At 39.2% G+C, this 23149-nt stretch overlaps 3 protein-coding genes and 1 long non-coding RNA gene across 6 annotated transcripts in view; 1 reads left to right on the top strand and 3 right to left on the bottom strand.

Annotated features, from left to right (window-relative positions):
• The window catches only part of LOC110986875 (bifunctional glutamate/proline--tRNA ligase-like), a 34264-nt gene extending 31112 nt beyond the window's left edge, over positions 1-3152 (bottom strand). Inside the window, exons 1-3 of the mRNA XM_022249147.2 lie at positions 2967-3152; positions 1470-1554; positions 786-885 (exon numbers count right to left, since the gene is read on the bottom strand). Coding sequence (XP_022104839.2) covers positions 786-885; positions 1470-1554; positions 2967-3009 — 228 coding nt within the window. The 5' untranslated portion in view covers positions 3010-3152. The remainder of the gene's footprint in view (positions 1-785; positions 886-1469; positions 1555-2966) is intronic.
• A 1299-nt stretch (positions 3153-4451) lies between these two features.
• On the bottom strand, positions 4452-7677 carry LOC147800589 (small ribosomal subunit protein uS14-like). Its single transcript, XM_087141687.1, has 3 exons — positions 7548-7677; positions 6183-6282; positions 4452-4810 (listed from the first exon to the last, which is right to left on the bottom strand). Exons 1-3 carry the CDS (start codon positions 7607-7609, stop codon positions 4802-4804), a joined length of 171 nt encoding a protein of 56 aa, XP_086997813.1. The 5' UTR covers positions 7610-7677; the 3' UTR covers positions 4452-4801.
• Positions 7678-9648: 1971 nt separating this feature from the next.
• Positions 9649-23149, top strand: part of xpo1 (exportin 1) — a 29864-nt gene continuing 16363 nt past the window's right edge. Inside the window, exons 1-8 of one of the 3 annotated variants that reach the window (XM_022249118.2) lie at positions 9649-9967; positions 12363-12488; positions 13093-13194; positions 13358-13492; positions 19830-19990; positions 21595-21709; positions 21825-21944; positions 22360-22488. In XM_022249118.2, the coding sequence (XP_022104810.1) occupies positions 9962-9967; positions 12363-12488; positions 13093-13194; positions 13358-13492; positions 19830-19990; positions 21595-21709; positions 21825-21944; positions 22360-22488 (894 nt within the window). In that variant the 5' untranslated portion in view covers positions 9649-9961. Of the gene's footprint in view, positions 9968-11864; positions 12248-12362; positions 12489-13092; positions 13195-13357; positions 13493-15432; positions 15471-19829; positions 19991-21594; positions 21710-21824; positions 21945-22359; positions 22489-23149 lie in introns of those variants that run through there. The other 2 variants (XM_022249120.2, XM_022249121.2) reach the window with 2 other exon arrangements.
• On the bottom strand, positions 15214-18144 carry LOC147800588 (uncharacterized). Its single transcript, XR_015425296.1, has 3 exons — positions 18011-18144; positions 16139-16263; positions 15214-15852 (listed from the first exon to the last, which is right to left on the bottom strand). It is a non-coding gene; the product is annotated as an uncharacterized LOC147800588 (long non-coding RNA).

Genomic DNA, 23149 nt, shown 5'->3' with positions numbered 1-23149 from the left:
ACTTCATTACTACATGGGCAGATCCACAACCAAAGTTTCAAAGGGAACCAAGAGTGTTTCTTCTTTGAGGTGGGGGAAGGGCCAAAGAATTCCAAGTTTTCATGTACATGTAATCTTTTACGGCCGTTTCAAAGTGAAGGCTACACTTTTTTTACACACTGTTTGAAGAATAGAAAATGACAGAAATCCAAAAATAGGTGTGCTCTCCTTAATGTTAAAAAAAATTATTTTTTTGCTCTTTTTTGGTCCCCTACTACAATCTACCTTTGCATTACTAGTCCTGTTCCTCAGGCACATAAGCTACTCCAGAACAATAGGATGACAGGATTACTAATTTTAAAAAATTACAAATTAAATTACAAACAACAAGCATTATAAAAGGGAAATGCTAGTTAGAAGTATGTTCTTGAGGGTTTTGATACCAAACACCCCCAAGCCTGTTCTATGTAGATGTATGCAAGCGCCAGCATGGAAGTTTACCTGTAGCAAAACCACAGAACAAATCTTGTTCTAAATTGGTTTAAATCTTGATTGCATTGTGAAAAAAGGGCATAACTTTTGGACAGTAAAATGGTACTTATTTTTTATTCAGTTTTAAGACCAGCCATAACCACTCTTTGGTTTTGATCCACTTACAGTCCTTCACGCTGACTTGAATTTCCTACAAGCTCAGGAATGTTCAAACAAATGAATGTTGAGAAAACTGCTATGAAGGAAACACTGCATTATGCACACAAAAAGACTCACTACCTTTTGTAAACCTTTTTGGTATCATTTCTTCATACCTCAGTTGCTTCCAGAGGATTACTTCCATACAGTCCAGCGGTAGGAACCAGCCGAGCCAAGTACCGGCAGATGGCCTCAGAGTTGGTACATGTCAGATCCCTGCAGGGGAAATAAATAAAAGCTTTGCATCTGTTTTGGGATGGAACAGCACCAGTAGGAGGCACATGCATAGAGCAGATTTTGTTCCCCCAACTCTCTTCATAATTGCTCCGAACACTTTTGTTGACTGTTAACTTGGAAAACAGCCTCTCCACAGCATTCTCTTGGTGGTGCACTGTACTGTGAATTGCCTGTGTTAGAGTCCCAAAACAGCACAACGTAAAGCCTTTTTTATTCATTTCATCCTTGACAGGGTTACCAAAGTGACAAAAGTGTCAAAGTGCCTGCTCCCAGTTTCAATAATCCCTAAAATCTCTAGGACCCAAAAAACCAGCTTGAAAGTCTCATCTAGTGGAATAACACTGCTCCTGTTGATGCACTCAATCCAACAAGGTTCCACAGACCAGTCTATCTGTTGAGTTTTAATACATCTAACAGGGTCAGGTTTAAAACAGAATTTATCAGCTAGAAAACAGCATCTGTTATGTTCAAACACTACCAAGCTCAAATATTCCCTCATCATACAGCACCATATAAGACTAACGACAAGCAAATTTCGAAAAGCTTTGTGAAAAGTCACTTACTCCGACACCTTGAGACTGGTGGTCTTGCCCCACTCGATGCTGACATTCACCTCACCACTGATGTACTCTGCAGCTACAAGTGCAGCTGTTTCATAATTAAAAAAATGACACTTGGTCCATGACTAGATGGAACTGGGAAACCTGACTTGAAAAATGCATGAGGTCAAGTAGGGATTATCGAGATTGGTTGGAATTGGAACACCTCGCTTGAATAATTAATAAGGTCAGATTCTTTGTCCCCCGTCCCCATCTTCACCTCTAATGGTTTTCCTTGAAAATCTGAAAGTGAAATTTCCTTGAGGCTTGACTATCTATTCTCAACACATATTTTCAAAACCAGCCATGAAACTAGAGAACCATCAGATCACTAGTGAAAACTGATGAAGATTTCCAAGTCTGGCATATCAGCTTCAAAGCTATATCTGGACTATTGTCCTAGATTAAAATGACATCTTAATTGTGAAAACAGGTAACTCCATGTAAGGAAGCAACACCAAACTGCGTGTAGATTAATACATAACTGATTCTCTCATGAAATCTTTGCCTGAGTCAGTTGTTTTTGTTTTGTCCAATTTCTGCCGGGGGGGCAGTAGAACCAACGTCATATAGAAGATAAATTTGTCAACAATAGTCAGGTTTCCAAGAAGTACACTAGGCTAGGTATTTGGTTCATACATGTATTTTTGTGACCAGTTTAACAATTTTGATCTCTTGCGACCATCCTACAGACATATTATTTATATATCATGTATATCACATGCATATGTTGAGCATGATCACTCTGTGCAATTGGTCCATTCTCCATGAACATGATGACATCTCAGACTTAACTTCCCTTTTGAAACAACATTTGCACAACCATGAATCAGAATGAAAGGGCCACAGTCTGATGGTGGTATTATCAACTAATACTAGGCCTGATGCTCTTAGACCAATGGATGGCAAAAAATTGCACTAATCGATGGATCGGGGAAAGAGCTCCATATAACTTAAGGATTATCATTCCCTACTCTACAGTGACCTACATGTACCATGTCTACTAGTACTACCATGACTACCATCAGAGAGTAAAAATATGTCCAGAAAAGTTCAATTTAGGAGAGTGGGAGTGGGGCGGATGTTGGATCTCACAGTTCTGGAGGTAGGCACACTCATCATGGTCGGGGGGTGGAAAATAATAAGTCTTTTACTTTGAAAACAGAATTTTTTTAGACTAGTCTCAAACACCGTCAAAGCCTGGGTTTGTGCATGGGGCGTCGAATGGCGTATGTGGAACTCTTTCCCAGATCGCGCCAAACATTTAAGCTTGGCCTACATCAACTAGATAACAGATAGGTCATAATGAACACTGGTGAACATGAAGCTCAAGCCTGTCTGCCGGTCGAGTAGAAACCCAGCTGGCGACACACGTGTTCCACCGTCATGTTGGCCTGCTACGTGGCATTCTGTTCCACATTGAAGATGCCTACATCAGATTCTGTAGGAACAAATACTTACCGATCGCGGGATTTTCGGAACTAACGCAAAGTGTCACCGCCATTTGGGCCTTTTTCCTCAGAGAACGTGTCTTCGCTAAAACGGATCAATCTTTGACAGCAAAATTAACATCTACATGGACATTGTAGCCTCCGATGAATAAGCCACATGTGTACGTGTATGCCCTTCGCCTACAATAGCGCCCTCTATTGAAGAAAAACTTGCTGAGCAATCATGGTGCAACATAATGGTTGTATGCATACGTGTACAGTTTGTGAACTTTGTTGCCCGAAAGGTTGCTGGAGTTGCATCATTTTACCCTGGTGTACAGTACGTGTTTACACTGGTGCATGGATCACTGTTCCATGTTTGATTGGGGTCTAGAAAATTTCACAACAGCGTACAGCCTAATGCCCATTTTTGGCTGCCTATTTTTTTTAGAAAAGGATACTAGAGAAGTCATCCAAAGATTAAAATCAATTACTGGTCTGAGAATTTTCAGATTAACAATGCAACTACGATGCAATCCACCTCCAAAACAGATCAAGATGCATCGAGATTATCCACTGGAATCTGAGATTGCTTTATAATTGATTTTAATGTATAACCTTTGCAAGAAAAAAAAATACCCTAGAAGTTGAGAAATTAAAAATGGGGAAAAAAGAAATGAAAAAGAATGAAAATCACTAATTTTCTACAAAATACCTGAAAACCCTTCTACATTAATGGTTTATCAGTTTGCTGAGGAATGCTTTTTCCCCTCCCCCCCCCAAAAAAATCCTAGTGATGCCTTTGCACAGGAATCATGTAAATTATGACATCAGGTGAGCAGAAAAACACCTGAGAAATATGGACTGTGCCTCAAATTGGGAAATATGACTTGGTTTTGACACTGAAGGTTACAGGAGAGACACTAGCACTGACAGACTTCTTGTCCAAGCACGGGAGCAGTATGAAGCACAAGTAATGGCACACAAGGTGTGATGGACACAATCTGTCTGATTAACCCAGAGACCAAACTGAAGTCATAACAGAGTTGGTCCTTACCTAGTGAAAAGATTATACGTGTTAAATGCCTCTTTAATGAACAAGGTGTTGACAACTTGCAAAACTGCTCATGGGCGTAAGCTCAATAGTGTGGGAATAGTGAACAATCTTGAATTTCTGAAAGTGGTTAATGTAATTTACCTGCCCAACAAAACTTGTTTGAAATCAATTTCAAGGATAAATCCTTTTGTGAGTGCACTGTGCATAGATAGGTCAGGTGAATGGACAGAGAATATGTCACTTATTCTATCGTAAACTTCAGAGGTTTGTTCTTCCTTTTAACCAATTCCTATTTTCAAATCTCTCTCTTCAGAACACAACAGATGTTTAATTGAATGTACGCTGCAATAATCCGCATGGTCTTATTCAAATGAAATTCAACTGTTTGCTTTATCTTTACAAAAGGTTATCTGACTGACATGAACAGCACCCCCTTAAAAAATTGCAACATTGTTCAACTTCTCATTTTCAAGCAGATCTGGTTTTTTTTATTTCTGAAGTATACACGTTACATGCTTACAACATCAATTTGACTGTTTTTCCATGAACATATTTGGGTGTAAACCACAGAAGATCTGTCAAATCTTAGATCTGAGTCACTGATGGGGTGACGGATTGAAGGAGCTTCACCATGTAGACAGAAGCCATAGTCATGATTCATCCAAGGTCTGTAGGCAGGACCAGGTTTCCTGACGCACTGAATGGTAGTGATGGACACCGCTTTCCCAAGAGGCGTTCATGATGAGGGTGGTTTGGAGCAGAAAGTGAACTGCCTACCAAGAAAAGACCAGCTGCTTCTAGACTAGGTTTTAATCCAGCTGCAGGGAAGGGAGCAATGAAAAAAAAGATATTATTTCAATAAATATGATGCCACCGTGTTTAACATTTTTAATATGCCTAGGCGGAAGTCACTTTTGGGACAGTCGGTAAACAGCACAAAGATTTGCAGCTGTGTCACAATGTGAACTGCACCAACTATCCCTCACGGGAATATCAGATTGCACTTTTGTGCTGTCCAACATCTGTGCCTACTGTTTCATGTGCATGATTGTGCAGTAAACCAACTGCAGTGACGAGGAATATCCAAAAAGAGAGCTCCGTCATTTTATGCTGTCAACCAACTGTACACACATTGAAGCTGTGCATATCTGTGTTCCATATTGAGAACACATGTAACACAGTGACTGTTGGCATTCCGTGCATACATGTACATGTATTTGTTAAACCACAGGGAGGATAAGGATTGAAGCAGCTTTTTGCTTTGTGGCTGGCATATATTATCCACTGGTTATATCCATCGTTCACTGTTTAAATTGGGTCAGGGATGTGAGTAGTCACTAAAAATTAAAGCTGAAAACAGCTAGCAAAAAGCTGCAATGTAAAAAGTCCCAATACTTTTGTACAGACCAGGTGTACAAAAAAGTTGAAATTCAGGGACAACATCTCAACAAAAAAAGCTGAAATCAGCTAAAAAGCTGAATTATCATGCCCCTGTTAGGTACAACACAGCCATGAATTACATTTGGAAACCTTAAAATAAAAATTTGTTATTGTTTGGAAATGCCAAATTCTTTCAAGTCGTGACTTTTCTAAAATGCCGAAGCAAAGCTTTGTCCAACAGAAACACTCTTTGGCACATGGATGTCAACTACCAGGCTGGAAAGGGTTAAAAAGTCTGAAGACAGCTTAGTTGTCTTTCATCAAAATGTACGAGAATGAGTCTTTTCGTGATAAATCAAAGCGAAATGCCAATAATGTACATTTTCCAAACATCACCACTGTCAGCAGAGAGAATACCACTTCTCAAACTCAACATTACCTCTGACACATTCACTGAAATAAATGTCGCAGTTTTAAAGTTAAGCGCTACTGATTTGAAGGTACGATGTTTAACCCTAACCCAACCCCCTACGGACCATTGAAATCATGCATATGTTTGTTGGATTCAGAATGGTAAGAGTTAATCCTGAAATTTTCTGAACCGTCAAAACAGAAATCATCATCTTTTCAGGTCATGTGATGGAAAAAAGTTAAAGAACACAAGCCTGACAGTGAGCCCAACAACATGAACAAAAAATGTAACTATGTGCTCTTCTGCACAAATTTCTTCTTTCCCCCGGCCTGGAAACAAAGCCTTTGGTCAAAACCGAATGGCAACCCAATCATTCTAGTGACTTATTCAATTTCTACCTTTTGGAATCCAATGTCCTTTGCATACATGCGGAAACACTGCCGGCAAATGTTCAGGGCGTATTTCCGGATCAGTCCATGACGGTTCCCACACACCCGACTGAAACAAAACAAAAATCAAAACAAATCTCTCACAGCATTTCTTAAGAAGCAGACATGCTGTATGGGATGCTCTCTAAGCTATCGGTTTGCTCCATTTCACACACATCTGGGGTGAGCACCACAACTCGGAGACTGTCCCCAAACTCGGAGATGTCTCATTATTCAGGAGAGAGAATCTCTCCAACACCAGGAACATTCTTTGTTTTCCAGTGGGCTTGGAGATCCTACCATTGCCAGGGGACCCTTTTAAATGCCACAGTTAGATTCCGCAGAGGAAAACACAATAGGCTGCAGTTTAATAAAAAAAAATCTACTCTTTACAAGTAAGAGTCTGCAGTGGAACATAAACGGTACAAAAAAGACAAGATCAAAACAATTTTACTGAATATCAATCCTTTACATACAGTGAATCAAGTCATATGGTACAAAGTTCATTAAAAACTTAAATAACTTGAATGAACTAAAAAAGGGAAACAGGGGAAGGAAAGAGTTTCATGTATGAACATCACTGATTTTCCCTGAAAATGTTATAAAAGCCATCAGAAAGTGATAACATGTCCAAGAAATTGAAAGTTAGCAAAGAAGGTTCTAAAACATTTACTTTGAAAACCTGTTATTTTCCAGACAAGTTACATAGGTTTATGCACAGGGGCCGGGCACATCTAGTGCTGTCCCTATATTATTGGCATGACTGACACACAGCAAAATCGAGGGTGCCTATCACTTCAACACATAAAGGATTTGCGGTACCACGCTATGAACAAAAACTTGAAAGTAGAACACGCTTGTCATGTTTGTAAATTGTTAAATATTGTTGCTTGTACAGTGCTTCGAATTCTAAATGTCAAATCCTGCATTGCACCCATCTGCCCATGTTATACGTTAGGCCCCAGTACATGTGTTAAAACACAGTGACAGAAGCTTCATGTCACTGTATGTAAATATTCAATATGTAGGCTGAACACGAGTCATGGATTGCATGTTATAGGTACGGGCGCGGTGAAATAGCGCTGGCCAGTGTGTCTAACATTTTACTTATTTAGCAAGCATGCCAAGCCTAACGTTAGCGCACCAATCAATACACGATGCCCGGCCCACCATCAGCAACATGCATGACATGCCCAACATGCCCAAGGCCGGCGGGGGCACACATAAACGACGACATTATTTTCACATTTCATCATCATCTACAACACATATTTCTATCCATAATTGTGCTTGGACATTTGAAGAATTTACTAGTACAAAAAGATCCCTTCATACCAGCTTCTGGAGCCAGGCCCGTACTTCCTTGGATGGGAATGCCAAATGTTCGCGAAACCCATGATGGCGGCCACGAGGAGCGAAAGAAAGATGTTGTGGTGGTTGACCGCCAGGTGGCGCACTTCTCACACAGTCGGTCAACGCTCAAAATCATGAAATCATTAGGTTTGTTTAATCTACTAACCCACTGATTTACTGATTTCCAGATTTAAGAAAGTGTTTTGAGAAATTATTGTAAACAAATCAGTGACAAAGAAATCTCTAGACAACACCACCTTCCAAGACCGCTTAGAGAAAGGATATTGCGTTCGTGTCATATAGCAGTCCACTATCACGGTTGGTTGGCATGCCCGCCCGGCCATCAAAATTTGAAAAGCGGGGATCATGAGGGATGGCAATGATTATATTTATAGAGGTTGATTTAAGCGATAAAGATGTAGATCTGTAATATATGTTACATTCGCGCAGAATATTGCACCAGAATGGCATATTCATGGTTTTAAACTGTTTTTCCTTTTTGAGTATTACTGAATGCAAGTCGTTGGGAAGTCCGAAAATTCTTCACAATCCGCTCCGTCGAATCTTCAAGTTTTCAAGTTGTTCACCACAACAAGTGATGATTTAATAGCTCTTGGCCCCAAAAGTCGGGGGATCCCCATTTTAATATACCCATGATAGTTTCTATGCTTACTCAAGGAAGGGTTCTCTCTTAAATTTTTGTCAGGGATGTGAGGTGTTTGGCATTGTAATGTAGTCAATTTGAACCCCCAAAAGAGTCTGTGTTCTTCCGCAGTGATACTGTCGAATGGCTGCCGAGAAATACGGGTTCATCGGCGTCTCCACTCCTCCACCGATGAGGCCTAATCTTCGCAGGTTATAGTGCTTTGCGCCAAATTTGGACAAAAAACAATTGTAATGAAAATAAAGAACAGAAAAAAAGAGCAACATTAATACAGGCCTAAATCACAGTCTCCAGTCTCTATCCGCCAAAATTTTGATCTCCGTTGATTCAATTTTTTGTCATTTTAATTTTAACCCTTTTAGAATGTATTATTGATCATAATGTCCCTGTTTACTCCAAGGCTTTTTAGAAATTTAAGGCTTTTAGCTTTTTAATACCCTTTTCTTTTGTAATTGTACATATTATTGTATATTTATTTGTTTTAATGTACATGTAAATTGTATTCACAATTCGGCCCCTGGCGGCGAGGAATACAGTTAAAATAAATAAACCATTCATAATAAAACTGATTCATTCATCGTCTCAATGACCCCCAAATTTATATTTCTTTCAAGAGAAAAGTCGTCACATCAAGCCTCCGCCAGTTTTTATATTAATGCTGTTCCACCCCATTTTTTGATCTTCACTTTCCTGGTTTATTGTAAGTTTAGAGTTTCATGGTGCATAAACAATTTTCTTCAAGTTATTTACGGGTTTAGTTGATTTTAGGATTTACTGTCTACGGTTTACGTCTTTTTAGCCTCTTGTTTTTGTCAGAGAACCTTCACCGTCCTGTAATTGCCTGACTTGTGCTGCTGTATAACTTATTATGATGTAGGAAAAGGCCTCCATGGTTTCAGACCCCGCCTAGAGCGGTGTTGAAAATGTTCATTAAAACCATTACTCGAACAATGAGAACATGTTGAGTTTCAGGAATCTTTGCCAACCAATCGGACTCAGCCAATAAACAATTTTTTTTTAAAATGTGTTATATGTGCTCAGGCTTAATCTACTCATAGAGAAATAAAACACATGATCTACTCTGCGGGTTCAAATTTAAAGGCAGGTGGTGCGAGGTTCGGCTACGATTCGTCGAGCTGAGAACGTGTCGATACGCGAAGTATAAACGTACAAAGAACCTGTGCCTTGAGTGCTTTAGGTCTAGCACAGGAAACAAAGGTGATCTAATTAACCATCAATGGTTCAATCTGTGTTTCAAGCAGTCATTGTCAGGGGTCAGATCATTGTAAGAACCAACATAATGAACATAAATAATACGTCTTGTGTGCACTGTGTCTGTGCCTGGCCCTACCAAGCTAGCCTGCCATGCGTAAAATACAACCCTGCCAGCTGGAACTGGTTAAAACCGGTTCCATCTCGCCCAAAATTTCCATCACTCGAACGCCCAACGACACGGACAGTGGACGTGGATTTCGCGTTCTGGGCATGTTTGTCACATTGTCCCTGTCGAATTTTGAGCAGTTGGAGCAATTTATGGTTCATGCCAGCTTTTCTGCGGATTGTTGGAATCTTGTAGATGAAAAAGTATTATGTGTTTCACAAGAGGACGTCTCGTGGAAGCTAATCGTTAGGCAGAATACTAGCACGATTCCAGTAACGTTGTGCAGCTCGTCTCCGTATCTTACAAACCCCGTAATAAACATTTGGCTGCAAGCTCGACGTTGATTGGCAGATGAAGGTAAGCGGCAGATTTCTCGTGTTTTGATTGGTCAACCATGGCCATGTTTTTCTATTGCGCTAACGTGTTACTTGCTCCATTTAACATGTTCAAGTGTGATGTTTGTCGAAAAGCGTGCATGTTATTTTTTGTTTGTGATGATGTGTAACTGTAACTATACAGTTTGGAAACTCATCGCTCATGCAACAACGAAGGCATAAAAAAGCAGTGTAGGCGTAGCATGTAATGGGACATTTTGTCTTTATGCTTTGTATTCCAAGTGATGTCATGGATGTACATGTGTATCTTCTCAGTTTAGCCTAGGCTAGATTCTATCTCTTTGCGCCAGGCATGCTATTGCAAGGCCTGTGATTATAAACATCTCTTCCTACCTCCATGTTTAAAACAGTATTTAAATATTGTCAAAATTTACCTAAACTAGGCCTATCAGGATTGAGTAATGGTTCCTCAAGCCTTGTCAAGGTCAAAATGTTAGTTTGAGAAAGTTTACTTTGTTTCCTGATTTATTAGGTAATAGGAACAGGGTGCTAAGGTAATGAAGGCCGTGTAATGTTGGATGTAGAAGTTCCATCAAGTTCTGGCACATCTGGGAAGGTGCTACTTCCTGAACAGTACGGTACATGTACTACTCTGTAGATCTACTGCACTCCTTGTTTTTTTATGGTTCCGCACACTTTTGCATTTTGAAAGCTGCCCTGGAGTACCAGGTGAAACATCCGTTTTCGTAGCTCAGCTGAGTTGAGCGTTAGTAGGGCCTATTCCTTTTTTTTTATTTTGGACGGGATCGTCATACTAACACTCCACGCTCATACATACAGTAAGGTTGAAAGAGTTCTCAAAAATTCCAAAGACTCGCCAAAAATTCCTCTATCACCACCTCCTTGCTTCCGTAAATGCCAACGTCAAATGGTCGGGGCTTCAATGATATTTGGCAATAAATCTATGGGCAAAACATGGTCCTCCCAGAAATACGCATGAGTGGCCTACACGTGGTCTGGGCACAAGACTTGATGATCGTGATGGTTAGGAGTGCTATCAATGACTGTTTCCTCTACGGGTGAACATGGTCCACCAACAAAACCGCAGGAGAGGTCCAAATGTAGTCAGGGCACAAGACGCATTTTGACAGATTTTGAAGTCAGAAATATCATTGAAGCCCTGGGAGTAGTCAGAATTCTGGGGACTGGTATCCAAAGCAACATGAACGTTCGTTACACGAATAGGCTGCACAGAGAATGCAAATGTGTGCAGATCGTTGAGGGGAAAGAAGTAAGGATGGTAGGAAAAAACTCATTTTTTTCCAATGATATAGGTTACATGTAAATGATACAAACTACATTCATGCCAGGTACAGTCAAACCTCGTTAATAAGAGGTCCTTCGGACTTGGCAAATTACCTTGTTATAACAGAAATCTTGTATTATCAGGAATGAAAACAATGAAAAAAGAAAGGTTTGGGACTTGTAATTTTTCTTGTTATAAACTTATAAGCAGAGTCTTATGTTAACAGTGCTCTTATTAACGAGGTTTGACTGTAGTTCTATATAGGTTACATCTAGTTTTTATTATAGGGTCTTGAAGGGAGGATTTGCTTCTGATGGCACAAATGGATGTTTCATCTGATACTCAAGCTGGGTAGCTTTCAAAATGCCAAAATGTGTGGAACCATCAAAAACGTGGAGTGCAGTAAGGTCTACGGAGTAGTACCTTTCTGTTCAGGAAGTACATGTACATGTACATGTAGGAAAGTGCCATCCATAGGGGATTACGAAGGTGGACTTGAGGCCTTACAGAAAAAAATTATTAAAAAGGATACAAAAAGAAAAAAATGAGGTAAAAAAGTTTTGGCCGTGTTTATGCCTCACTAGGAAATAGACATGTACAAGATAGAACAAATACATTTGTTACAAAATACATTTGTGTGTACATGTACATCGTGCACATCAAACTTAATGACTGTTAAGCCTACATCATAAAAGACAGTTACGTGTGTCACAAGCAAACATAATCACAGGGCAAATAAAGTTTTCAAGATTATTCTCATTTATAAGTCTCATGGATATGCAAAGCAGTTAGTTTTGTACCAAGTTTGCACAGCGAGCCAATACCGGTCAAAACTGGTTCTGTCTTCAGTGAGCGTCCAGATTTGCCTGTCACTGGAAATGTTTGTACGATGAGGCTTCTGTATACTGTACCACCTGTTCATGACGACTGTATCTCTTCCACATTTCTTCCCGGACACTGTGCCTATTTCATCTGTATACTTGCTACTTTTAAAAGGTTTGTCACAGTACATGTCTAACCAGAATTACCTGAACAGGCTTTCAGCCCATTATTTTTGTGTTGGCTGAAGGCTTAACTCTAACATGATTTGGTTTTCCCCTTCCCCTTTCAGGTTATACCAGAAAACATGACGACGCTAGCAGAGCAGTCAGGAAAACTGCTTGATTTTAGCCAGAAGCTAGACATCAATCTGCTAGATAGTGTTGTTGGATGTCTTTACAATGGTGCTGGCACACAGGTAAGGAAATTAAAATGAAATTTAGAAAAAGTATTTGATCTCCGAATTGTTCCTCTTATTTAACACTGATCTTGTATTGAATGTTAGAGCAAGTTTTGAGCCCTTGCCCCCCTTGAGTTTATTTAGTTTCATTGCCTCACTGAATGGATACATGTACATGAATTTCTAGGACTGTGATGAGGCTGACAGTTGTTTACTGTCAGTTACATCATTTAGCTTTAAATTGGAATAAGTCAGAACTGGTCAAAACCAGTTTTTTCAACCTTTTGTTAAGATGTCAAGCCCATCCCAAAGCATTTGAACGGATGATAACATTTTGGCACCCAGAACCCGGTGAGACCAGTCTTTATTGATTGGATGTTCATGTACGTGTATAATCCTGGAGCCATGAGTGTGACAGTAATGTTGTACCATTTGGTTTGATTTTGAATGAGTCTGTACTTTGAAGTTACAGAACTGGTCAAAACCAGTTCTTCTGAACTTTTGTTATGATGGCAAATCATCCGAAAACATTGTCTGGATATTTGCACCTAGGATCTGTGGAAACCAGTCTCTTGTGTATGGAGATTTTTTTATGTGCATTTGTGTCGTTTCCTTTTATCAGCAACAAGTTGCCCAGCAGATTCTGACCAGCCTCAAAGAACACCCTGATGCCTGGACTCGGGTGGACACTATCCTGGAATATTCAAATAACCCACAAACTAAGGTAGGATAAAGTGGCTTGCTCAGTAAATTCACTGTTTCAGTACTCCTTTCAGAACAGTTACAGGAAAAAAGAAAAAAATAGATTTTTGTTTTAGCACAGTGCAGTGAGCATGAAACATTTTTTGTTGTATGTTAATTATACAGTTTTATTCATTATCTTGCAGTACTACGGTCTGCAAATATTAGAAAATGTGATTAAGACGCGATGGAAAGTACTTCCCAGAACCCAGTGTGAAGGCATAAAGAAATTCATAGTGGGCCTCATTATCAAGATCTCATCTGATGCCACAGCAATGGCGGTGAGTTTACGTCTTGTTTTGGGGGATGAGATTCTTCATTTAAAGCTGGCCACAGCTGAGCAGGTGCTTTTTCAGCATGCTGCAAATGGACGCCATTGTAAAATGTCATATAGAGATTAAAACCACTTGAAGCTGAATCTCTGCCCATGTTCATAGCAGATTGTAGAAATTCCATTTTGTTCAATTTATTGCTGTTCAGGCATATTTAAGCAGTTTGGCTTATTTGCTGGGGAATCATGCTGTGATCAGCCGTCTGGATTTGGTTTGTTAATTACACTCTATAACCCTAGCAATCCTAAATCTTAACCTGTCGGAGGATTTAGGATTCACTTTTATTGACTTTTTTACTGACCATTTTTTTTTTGCCATACAGTCTCAATCTTCCATTATCTTCCAAAACCATTTGGAAGCTTTTGGACGATTGAGGACATCTAGGGTTATTGTTCAACAGGCTCCCACCACAATTGTAAAGCCAAAACCCTCATCCAGGAGACTCGTTGCCAAGTAATTACTTTACACATTGCTCAGTGTAAACTTTTAATTATGAGATAATGTACATGTATGAAAAGGTGGTTGTGTCTATGGTGTACCTCTGAGATAGATTTGCAGTCTTGAGTGCTATACGGTGTAGTCTCTTTTGAAAAATAGCCATGTGTGGTTGTGTGATGAATGGGAGTTATTGGCGTGCATATAAGTTGCAAAATGCGATGATAGAAAATAGTGCGTTAATGCTGAGAATAATTACCTGTACATGATTTTAGGTTGTATTATCAAAGTCCAAGGAGTATGCGTGTCACTTGTACATTATACATGTATGTGTGTACTTCTCTCTGTCTGCCAATTGGTTTCTTATCTGCTCACTTCATCATTTGGCAGTACCACAGTCAGACAGAGTGTTGCATAGGCCCTCGGCATCATGCCCAAGTCCCTACTCTGCTATATGGTGGGACTGTTGAAATGTACAGGCCTACATGAATGTATTTAGGACAGGTGCATTTGTCAACTTTTGGTGGTACATGTATGTTTACTGCCACCAAGAATCTCAAAAGTCTCTCAGTATCTTCTAAACTTACATTTTGAAAGAACAGAGACTGTTACTCACCAGGTCCCATGCTTTCCAATGGCTGTTGTTTATTAGACTGTGCCTTTCAATTCTCACCAGCTTCATTGGGCAGAAGTTGACACTTCACCAGAGGATGAAACATTTTTATTTCATACTTCATAAAGAGTCATTATTCATCAAAGATATATTAGCTTTGCATCATGGATGTTACTTGAGAGTTGCAAAAAAAAAATCACAAGCTCACTGTACTAGGATTTGAACCCACAACTTCCTGCTTACTATTGTACTAATGCATCAGTGCATTAGTTGGCAAGAAGACGGTGGTTTGAATCCCACAGAAGCAAACTTGTGATGTTTTAGCCATGATCGGATCACACTGAGAATACAGTGTGAATATACATTGGTGTAATGGCAAAACCTGGTACATGTATAACAAAGCCAAGTTACTATGTTTGACTACACTTTTACCTTAAGCCAGCAACCCAAACTCAGTGGTCGGCTGGCAAGACATTCTGCACTTGACAGTAGGAAGTTGTGGGTTTAAATCCCACCTGAGCAAGATTGTGATGTTTTTGCAAGTCTCAGACCAAACTGAGCATAATGTGTGAATACATACTGTACATGTACATGTGTGTCTGTGTAAGAGCAGAGCCTGGTTTAAAAAAAATCAATTTTTCATGTTGTTTGGCATGACATACATGTACATGTAAGTTTGCTAATATATGAAATACAAAAAAATTGCCAAAAGTAAGATTTCTAAATGTGACCAAGCCCAAATTAACACCCATCTTTCTGAAATACTGTTGCTTTTATCTACATTTGAAATTCTTCAGATGACGTGATTCCAATTTGATATTCCATTCTATTCACCACTCAGAATCGATACCCTCTGATTTGGGGCAGTTGATATGCGTCGTAAGTATGGTAGAGTTTGGTATTATCTGATATTAAATTGCATTCTGTGATCACGAAATCTGTTCATTGTTAGTCCCATTTTGAGAGATTGACGATTATAGAATCACCCTTAATGAGAACTTCAATTGGATCATAAATTCAAAGTGTTACATGTGTAGTGGAAATTCTCTTATACAGTATCATACTTCTTTCTTGTCTTCATGTCTCTTAAATACTGTTCCAATATGAACAGGGGATTTGATAATGGAGGAGAGGAGTTGGTAGGATTTGAGGAGTCTTTAGGTCATTGTGTCATGTACTTGCAGTGCATACATGTACATGTAGATCTTTCTCTGTCAGTCATATTTTTTGCCAACCAGTGGGTGGTAACCTGGCTGGCCATCTGTAAAAAACAAAACAAAAAAATAATCCAAAATGTGTTAAGAAACCATTGCAATACCAAAGAATAACCACTTCTAAATACCAAATAATAAAATACAGCCCTCTTTGAAAGCAGTGGGGCAAATGTACATTTTGAGGTTAGACGTGATCCCAACCAAAGGTGTTACATGTATGTGTACATATGTATTTCTACATACAGTACATTGTACATGTACTGATGTTGGCAACCCATGTAAAAGAGGTCTCTTAAGCCCTGTTCGCACTGGACCTTTTTAAGGTAAACTTACCAAGGCGATGGGTACTTTGCCCATTTTGAATCCAGTGCAGACGTCCCCGGTAAGCTTCCTCTTGATTACTTTTCCCGAGCCATGCCAGAATTTTTACCGGCCAACTTCTGGCCAGGAAGAATTCCCTAGACAGAAAGTACAGGGCAGACAGTACGAGTCGGTAAAAGCAGCTCAGGGAAGCGTACATGTACATCCGGTTTACTGGCAAGGTCAGGCTCACACGAACCCGGCGCATGTGCGTTGTAAGCGTCCACGTGACGTACATATGTACATACACGTACACACCACGAAGCTTAATTCTGGTGCTGTGCAGTGTTCTCGAGTCTCTCATTGGAGAACTGTCATGACCGGAAGTTTGTAAAAGGTGGGCGCGTGCTTGGGTCAAAGGGTGAACACAAAAGGTCATGCAAAGTGCCCTCATGTGCCATTATAAACATGATAAATAGTGACAGCTCGGTTATTTTTCCCAAGCATCTCGGTAAAAATCCCAGCGTTGAAAGTCCAAGTGCGGACGGCGGTAAAATTTGGCCATTTTTCCAGTGACTCGGTAAAATCCTCGGAAAATAAAGTTCTGTGCGGACAGGGCTTGACATTAGGTTGTCCTTTTATTGTCAGAAATCCCCTGTCTGTTGGCAGTACACAAAGACATGAGAGATTTTTGTACTGATATGCACAAATGATATAAAACGATGCTATAAAACATTACGGAATTCTACATACATATTTTAAAATGTACATGTACGTGTACATGTACAGTATAAGTGATGCCCAAAGAGCATAAGAGTTTATGATTTCCTTTTGAGTTCATACATAGGTGTCATTTTTCATGACAAAAAGTTTGATGTGAGCATTTCATTGACGGATAAACTGATTTGACCAATTATCCATTTGAAATGATAGAATGATGCAGTGCTTATTAATAACAAATGGCAGAACACAATGTGATTCTTTCTATTTTGCATGCGCGGGGCACCAAGGATATCATTACTAAACTTTCTTGTCAAATTTTACCTTCCTTTTTTGTAGCTCCATGGTGAACTGTCTGTTGTGGCAATAATTATGAAATCATTCTCTCTTAAATTTATGTACATTATTTAATATGTAATTAAATATTTCCAGTCATTATAAACTATTAAAGCTCAGTGTAAAAGTAAAACTGTGACTGTGTCAAGCTTCTTTTTAACATTGAATGGACTAGGGGAAGTTTATTTTTTTATGATCGCCAGCTGTGTGTAGCCTGTGTTGGCGTACCTCTTTTTCTAGTTATCACTGTCAGAACCAGAATTAAGTCCTGGAAAAATCAAACTTTTGACCTGGAAAATCCTGAAAAAGTCCTGGAATATTTTTTTCACAAAGGTGTGCGAACCCTGTTCCAGTTAATGTTGACTACATTCTGTTACCAAGTGATTCAATTAAAAAAGTATTTTTGTTTATCCAATATTAAAAGTCTTCTTTTTTCCTCTAAATCTGACATCTTTAGAGTACTGTTGCATTGTTTACAATGAACTGCTCAACATTAGATGGTGAAAGAAGTGCTTGGAAAGTACTCATAAAACTACAGTTTATAAATACATGTACATTAAGAAAACGTTGTGGAAATAAACTTGTAGATGATTGCTTGTTTACAGTTACTAAGGCATTGATTCAAAGGAGAAAAATTGCAAATTCCAGTACTGTACATTTAATACAGACTTTGCTGTGTGTATTATGGTGCTTGAAATATTTCTAAAATGGCATTAGAAAATATTGCTTAACTATTGCTCCTGTGACAAGGAGTATCCCAAGTATATAAAGCACCCATGTGTGCTTTACACATACTTAGGATGCTTTTGCTGGCAACTAAGCAACAGTGTGTTCAGCAAACATATGTACATGCATATGTGCTTGGCAGCTGCATGAAATCAGCCCAGGTTGACAGGACTAGTCAGGTCAGAGATCTTGCATTTTCTGGTTCCCACTGGTTCTTTGTCATTACTGGTTCTAAGTTGCAGCAGCCACAAACTGTGCCACTGTTGATCTGAAAGGTTGATTAACAAGTCTCCCCTTTATCAGTAATACAAGGATGGACATTGGACCTGTGTATGGTGGTACAGAGTTAGCCATTCCAAGAAAAAAAATTGTATATTGAGCGACTCTCTCATGAAATGTTATTCAAAGTCATTGTGCAACTTAAAAATTGTTGAACTGTTAGTAGGATATGGTCAATCAATTAACTGCAGTTCCCATTTATTCTAACAAAGGCTGGTTCGGTTGGAACACATTGAATTACCAGTTGCACTCAGCTTCTTGTTTTTCATCTATTTTTAGATTTTTTGGCAACAAAGATCAGATGAAAATGGACTGAAACATAAATTAGAGAGTTTGATCTTGAGAGATAGAAATGTTCTATAAGTACTGTTTTGTGATTTTGAAAACACTTTGAATATTTGCTAAAGTGTAGAAGTTACATACATGTATACGTCCGACCCGCAAATCATGAAGTTCCGTGTACTAGAAACCTTTTCACAGTTTGTTTCGCATGAAAAAAACATAATTATCTGAAGAAAAAAGTCTGAAAAGAATATCAGTGTTCAAAGCCTTCCCTCGTGTGTTTTTAGACTCGCAAATGACAAAAGCAACAGTCATCCAGAAAATGAAAACAAACCCCCACACTTACTTGTGTCATTCAAATGTTTCCTTCAAAGAAGTACAGTGTGAAAGTGCACAGAATTGGTCAGATTTGTTTAGCCTCAAGTATTAAGATCTTAAAAATTTTGTTAAAATTACATGTACATGGATCTCTTGGGGGACTAACGTGAACAGATTCAACATTTTTAGTATTTTGTGTACAATGTACATGTACGTACAAACTGTACGAATGAATGAATATTGAATGTAGGCTTAAGTGTGTGTGTGTGGACCATGTCACCAACGGCTTCTATTTTCTGGCTGGCAAGATTCTGTTGTTTACTATCCACACTGAGAACTTTCCATTGAGGCATCGCATGAATAACAGTCTCCATTCTGTTATCTCTGTTCCCCTGCAAATAACAAATTCTGTATTTCTACCAGTTTGGAGCCTATTCATTTACAAAATTCCATTTTTTAAAAAAGAAATGAGGAACCACATACGTGTACATGTAGTACAAATGTCAGTCAGTGATTCCCTTCAGTGTTGGTTGACATGGTCCACAAAGTGTGTGATCACAGTGGAAATGAGTTTTACAGTTACTGCAGTCTTTGCAGGCCTACATTGAAAATAATATGGTTAACATGTGAATGTTTTTAAGTGCATTCTGGCCTTCGTAGGCTTCGTTGTTTGCATAATATAAGTAGTGCAAGACATCTCAAATTTCAAGGGTTGCTGCAAAAAGTAGTGATATCAGCAGTAACATGCACAGTCATATCATACACTTAAAAGTTAATTGTGTGGTCTTATCCGTGGGACACAGTATTGCTTCACGTTCTGTTAACCGTAGGCACACATTTTGGCAAGCCACAACACCCTCTTGGTGAAGAAGGCATTTGAATACATGTACATGTACAGGGTCCACTTCAGTTTCCTTGTGAACTGACAAAGCACGTTACCTGCACTGCTTCTTCTTAGCAACCCTATCCCATTGCACATGACATGTACGTGTACGTTAGTGCTGTAGCTTTGACATGCAGCTTAAAGTTGACCAGGTGAGTTCTTCTTTCCAACACCTTGCAGACAGAGAAGATGTACCTGGGGAAGCTGAACATGATCCTGGTCCAGATACTGAAGCACGAGTGGCCAAGGAATTGGCCTACATTCATCAGTGACATAGTTGGAGCAAGTGAGACAAATGAATCTCTGTGTCAGAACAACTTGGCCATTCTAAAGCTGCTCAGGTAAAGGTTTTAACTCCCTGTTCCCCAGAGTTTGATGGTATGTGAAAAGTGAAATGTATAGTTGACTCTTGTTTTAACAAAGTTGCAGGGACCAGACAAATTACTTTGTTATGCATGTAACCGGGACTTTGTTATAAGAGGAGTGGAAAAACAAAGAAAAACTTAACAATACAAGAAAGTTGGATTCTCAAAACCATTCTGTGTAACACTTTTTTGTAGAGGCGACTGTACATGGTAAATATTAGGATTTGGGAGTGTTCGGTTAAATCTTGGGATTTGTGTTGTCATTGGCCAATGATACTGGTACATGGATTGCATTTTTTGAATTTGTTGGAAGTCATAACTGAACTAAAAGCCTGTCATTTTAAAATTTACATTTGGGGAAGAAATTTACTTCAATACAAGAGTCATCACTTTTTCCCTGGAAATTTGAGTTGCCTCGCTTTATATTTTGTGCACATGTCCCTTTCGTACATTTACACTTTTTTCGTCTTACAAAAGTGGTTGTGTCGACATGTCTTTTCAATGAATTCGGTACTTGGCCTAGAAATTAACATGCTTTTCTTTTGAAACTCATTGTTATTAATCTCTTTGTCAAAGCAAGTTTACCAATGCCAAGAGTATCTTTGTAAAGGATGACCATTACTAAAAAGTGCATTATGGTCCCTTAGCCTCCTGGTACCCCCATCACGATGGTAGAATGCCTCTTTAGTCACTCAAATTGTTTTTTTCCTTGTGCGAGGAAGTGATGGTGTCCATTCTGGAAGCTGGTGGTTGAAATTTAGGAAAAAACCAATCTAGTTTGAAGAGCCGACATGTGGATTCATGCTATTTTTGCTCGTGTTAAATTGTTTGACACTGGCAAGATGCCTCCTTTCATTGATGTGTTATTGATCTGAGGAGCTGTTCAAAACACTGAAGCTCACCCAGATGTGCATACTTGTACATGTAAACGTAGGAGCTTGCTCTCGGGCAGCACTTGAAACCCACATTCCCACAACTTCCTGTTTTCCACCAGAGTGAGACCATCAACCTTGCTTGGGTTGGTGGTTTGCAATTAGTAGCTAAAAAGTGGACTTTATTCGGGCTAGCAGAATTCAGTTCATTCCAATTGCCCGTTATGTTTTTAAAGGGGATGGGGCTAAGGAAGTATAATTGATTACATGTACATGTATAGTGTACGTTAAAAAAAAAGGAAAACTTTCTGTGCAAATCAGAACCTACATGTATCTCAGTGAAGGGCTTAAAAGTTGGCAGTGACACCATAATTCAAATTTTGGTGTCTGAGACAAATTAAGATGACCTTTTCTCTCACATTCCAGTGAACAAAACCCAATTTACCCAACGATAACCATGAATCCTTGAAGATATTGTTTCATGTAACCGAGCAAATTAGGGTTACTCTGTCTGCTTACCAGGAGCTTAGCCTGAATTAAAATGGTATGGTAACTACAGTTAGCAACAAAATCAAGATTTTCTTCCATTCTAGAATAAATTTGTAAACTTCTAGTAAACTCCAACATATTCCTTTGCAATTCTGTGAACACTGATACCTTGTGGAAGTTATAATCTAAATGGAAGCATGGTTTTCCTATCCCTGGCAGTGAGGAGGTGTTTGATTTCTCAAGTGGCCAAATGACGCAGGCAAAAGCCAAGCATCTTAAGGACAGTATGTGCAATGAGTTTTCAAAAGTCTTCACCCTGTGTCAGTTTGTCATGGTAAGTCCTAAAGTAATTGAAGTATATTAATACATGTACATTTCCTGAGAATTACGAGGCCTCTATCCCATTGTTCATTGAAATGAATTCATCTTTTTTTGTTTTGGTTTCACAGGACAATTCACAAAATATACATCTTGTAGATAGCTGTTTAGACACACTTCTGAGATTCCTGAACTGGATTCCCCTCGGTTACATCTTTGAAACTAAGCTAATCAGCACCCTCATTTACAAAGTAAGTTCTTTTATCGCAGCTTGCTATAAAGTATAAATCAGTTCTCTGCTTGGCAAAACGTTCACTAGTTAGTTATGGAGAACGTACAACTTACCACCATATACAAGGCTGGGTATTGTTTTGGTTTAGTACTTAAACTGATTAGAAGAGTTTCATGTGTGCTAAGTTTGGAAAGGAGGTTAGTGAGAGTTTTGGGAAGCTAGATTTGTTGCTAGTATATAGCGTAGTTTCACCAGATCACAAAGCAATAGTGAGCTCAATGAGTGAACGAGTGAGTAAGGTAGTAAGCGTGGTTTGAGTATAAGGGGTCATTGCATATTTACTAAAAGCCAGGTCCATTCATTGCACTGAGCCATGAAGCCCATTCGCAAGGATGATTAGTTCCCTGAAAGTTTCTCTGGATTTTTTTGTGCAGTTCATGAATGTACCCATGTTCAGGAATGTCACCATGAAATGCCTGATGGAGATTGCTGGTGTTAACGTCAGCCAGTACGAGCAACAGTTTGTGGTGCTCTTCACTCTTGCCATTACTCAACTGAAACAGGTAGGCTGTGCTGTGGCATGCACGAACACCTTCTACACGTAGATGCAGTGTCCTCAGTGTTTGTTGCCTTTCGCGTTAAATTCATGGATGTCCTTTGCAAGGCTTTTTCTTTCATGTTTACTTCCCTGTCAAACACGCTTCAGTACCAGGAGTTAGTCAGAAAATAACTACAATTCAGCAAATGAAGATGGGGACTACATGCAGAGTGCGAAATTAGACCAAAAAAGTGCTCGGACAAAATGTCATTCATAATCAATTTTGTTCTGCCATTACCAGCTTTTTATCTGCCATATTATATAACAGGTAGAGTTGTAACATGCAGTGTCAGGGGTCGAAATTCACTTTTTCCCCGGTCCTACCAGAACTGCACACTCAGCTGCATTGTGCAATCCTTGTCAGGGCACAGGCTGTAACAATTTTTTTTTGCCCTAGCGGGCAGGCCATGTGATAAGTTTGCTTGCTGGAATTGGATCAACACTTACCAAAGATTTCTCAGAATCCACGATTATTCTGCTTATTTAGCTAAGGCCTACTGCATACATGCAGTCTTTTAGTAGGCCCAAAAAATAGTTGTGCTGTGCATGCCTCTCAAAAATCGGGTCGGTAGGTTGGAACAATTTTTTTGAGGGCAATTTTGTGGTGATTGAATAGCATCAGTGGG

This window comes from Acanthaster planci, linkage group LG01 (genome assembly GCF_054643075.1).
Source record: "Acanthaster planci isolate LZ-2023a linkage group LG01, COTS_SCS, whole genome shotgun sequence".
Classification (NCBI taxonomy): domain Eukaryota; kingdom Metazoa; phylum Echinodermata; class Asteroidea; order Valvatida; family Acanthasteridae; genus Acanthaster; species Acanthaster planci.
This window is presented reverse-complemented; position numbering and strand designations above follow the sequence as displayed.

What these genes read in the sequence shown, in the direction of transcription:
- LOC147800589 (XM_087141687.1), bottom strand. Translation starts at nt 7,609, where the DNA reads ATGGGTTTCGCGAACATTTGGCATTCCCATCCAAGGAAGTACGGGCCT. An exon ending in GGGCCTGGCTCCAGAAGCTG is followed by an intron (nt 6,283 to 7,547) that starts GTATGAAGGGAT and finishes GTTTTGTTTCAG; the next exon opens with TCGGGTGTGTGGGAACCGTC.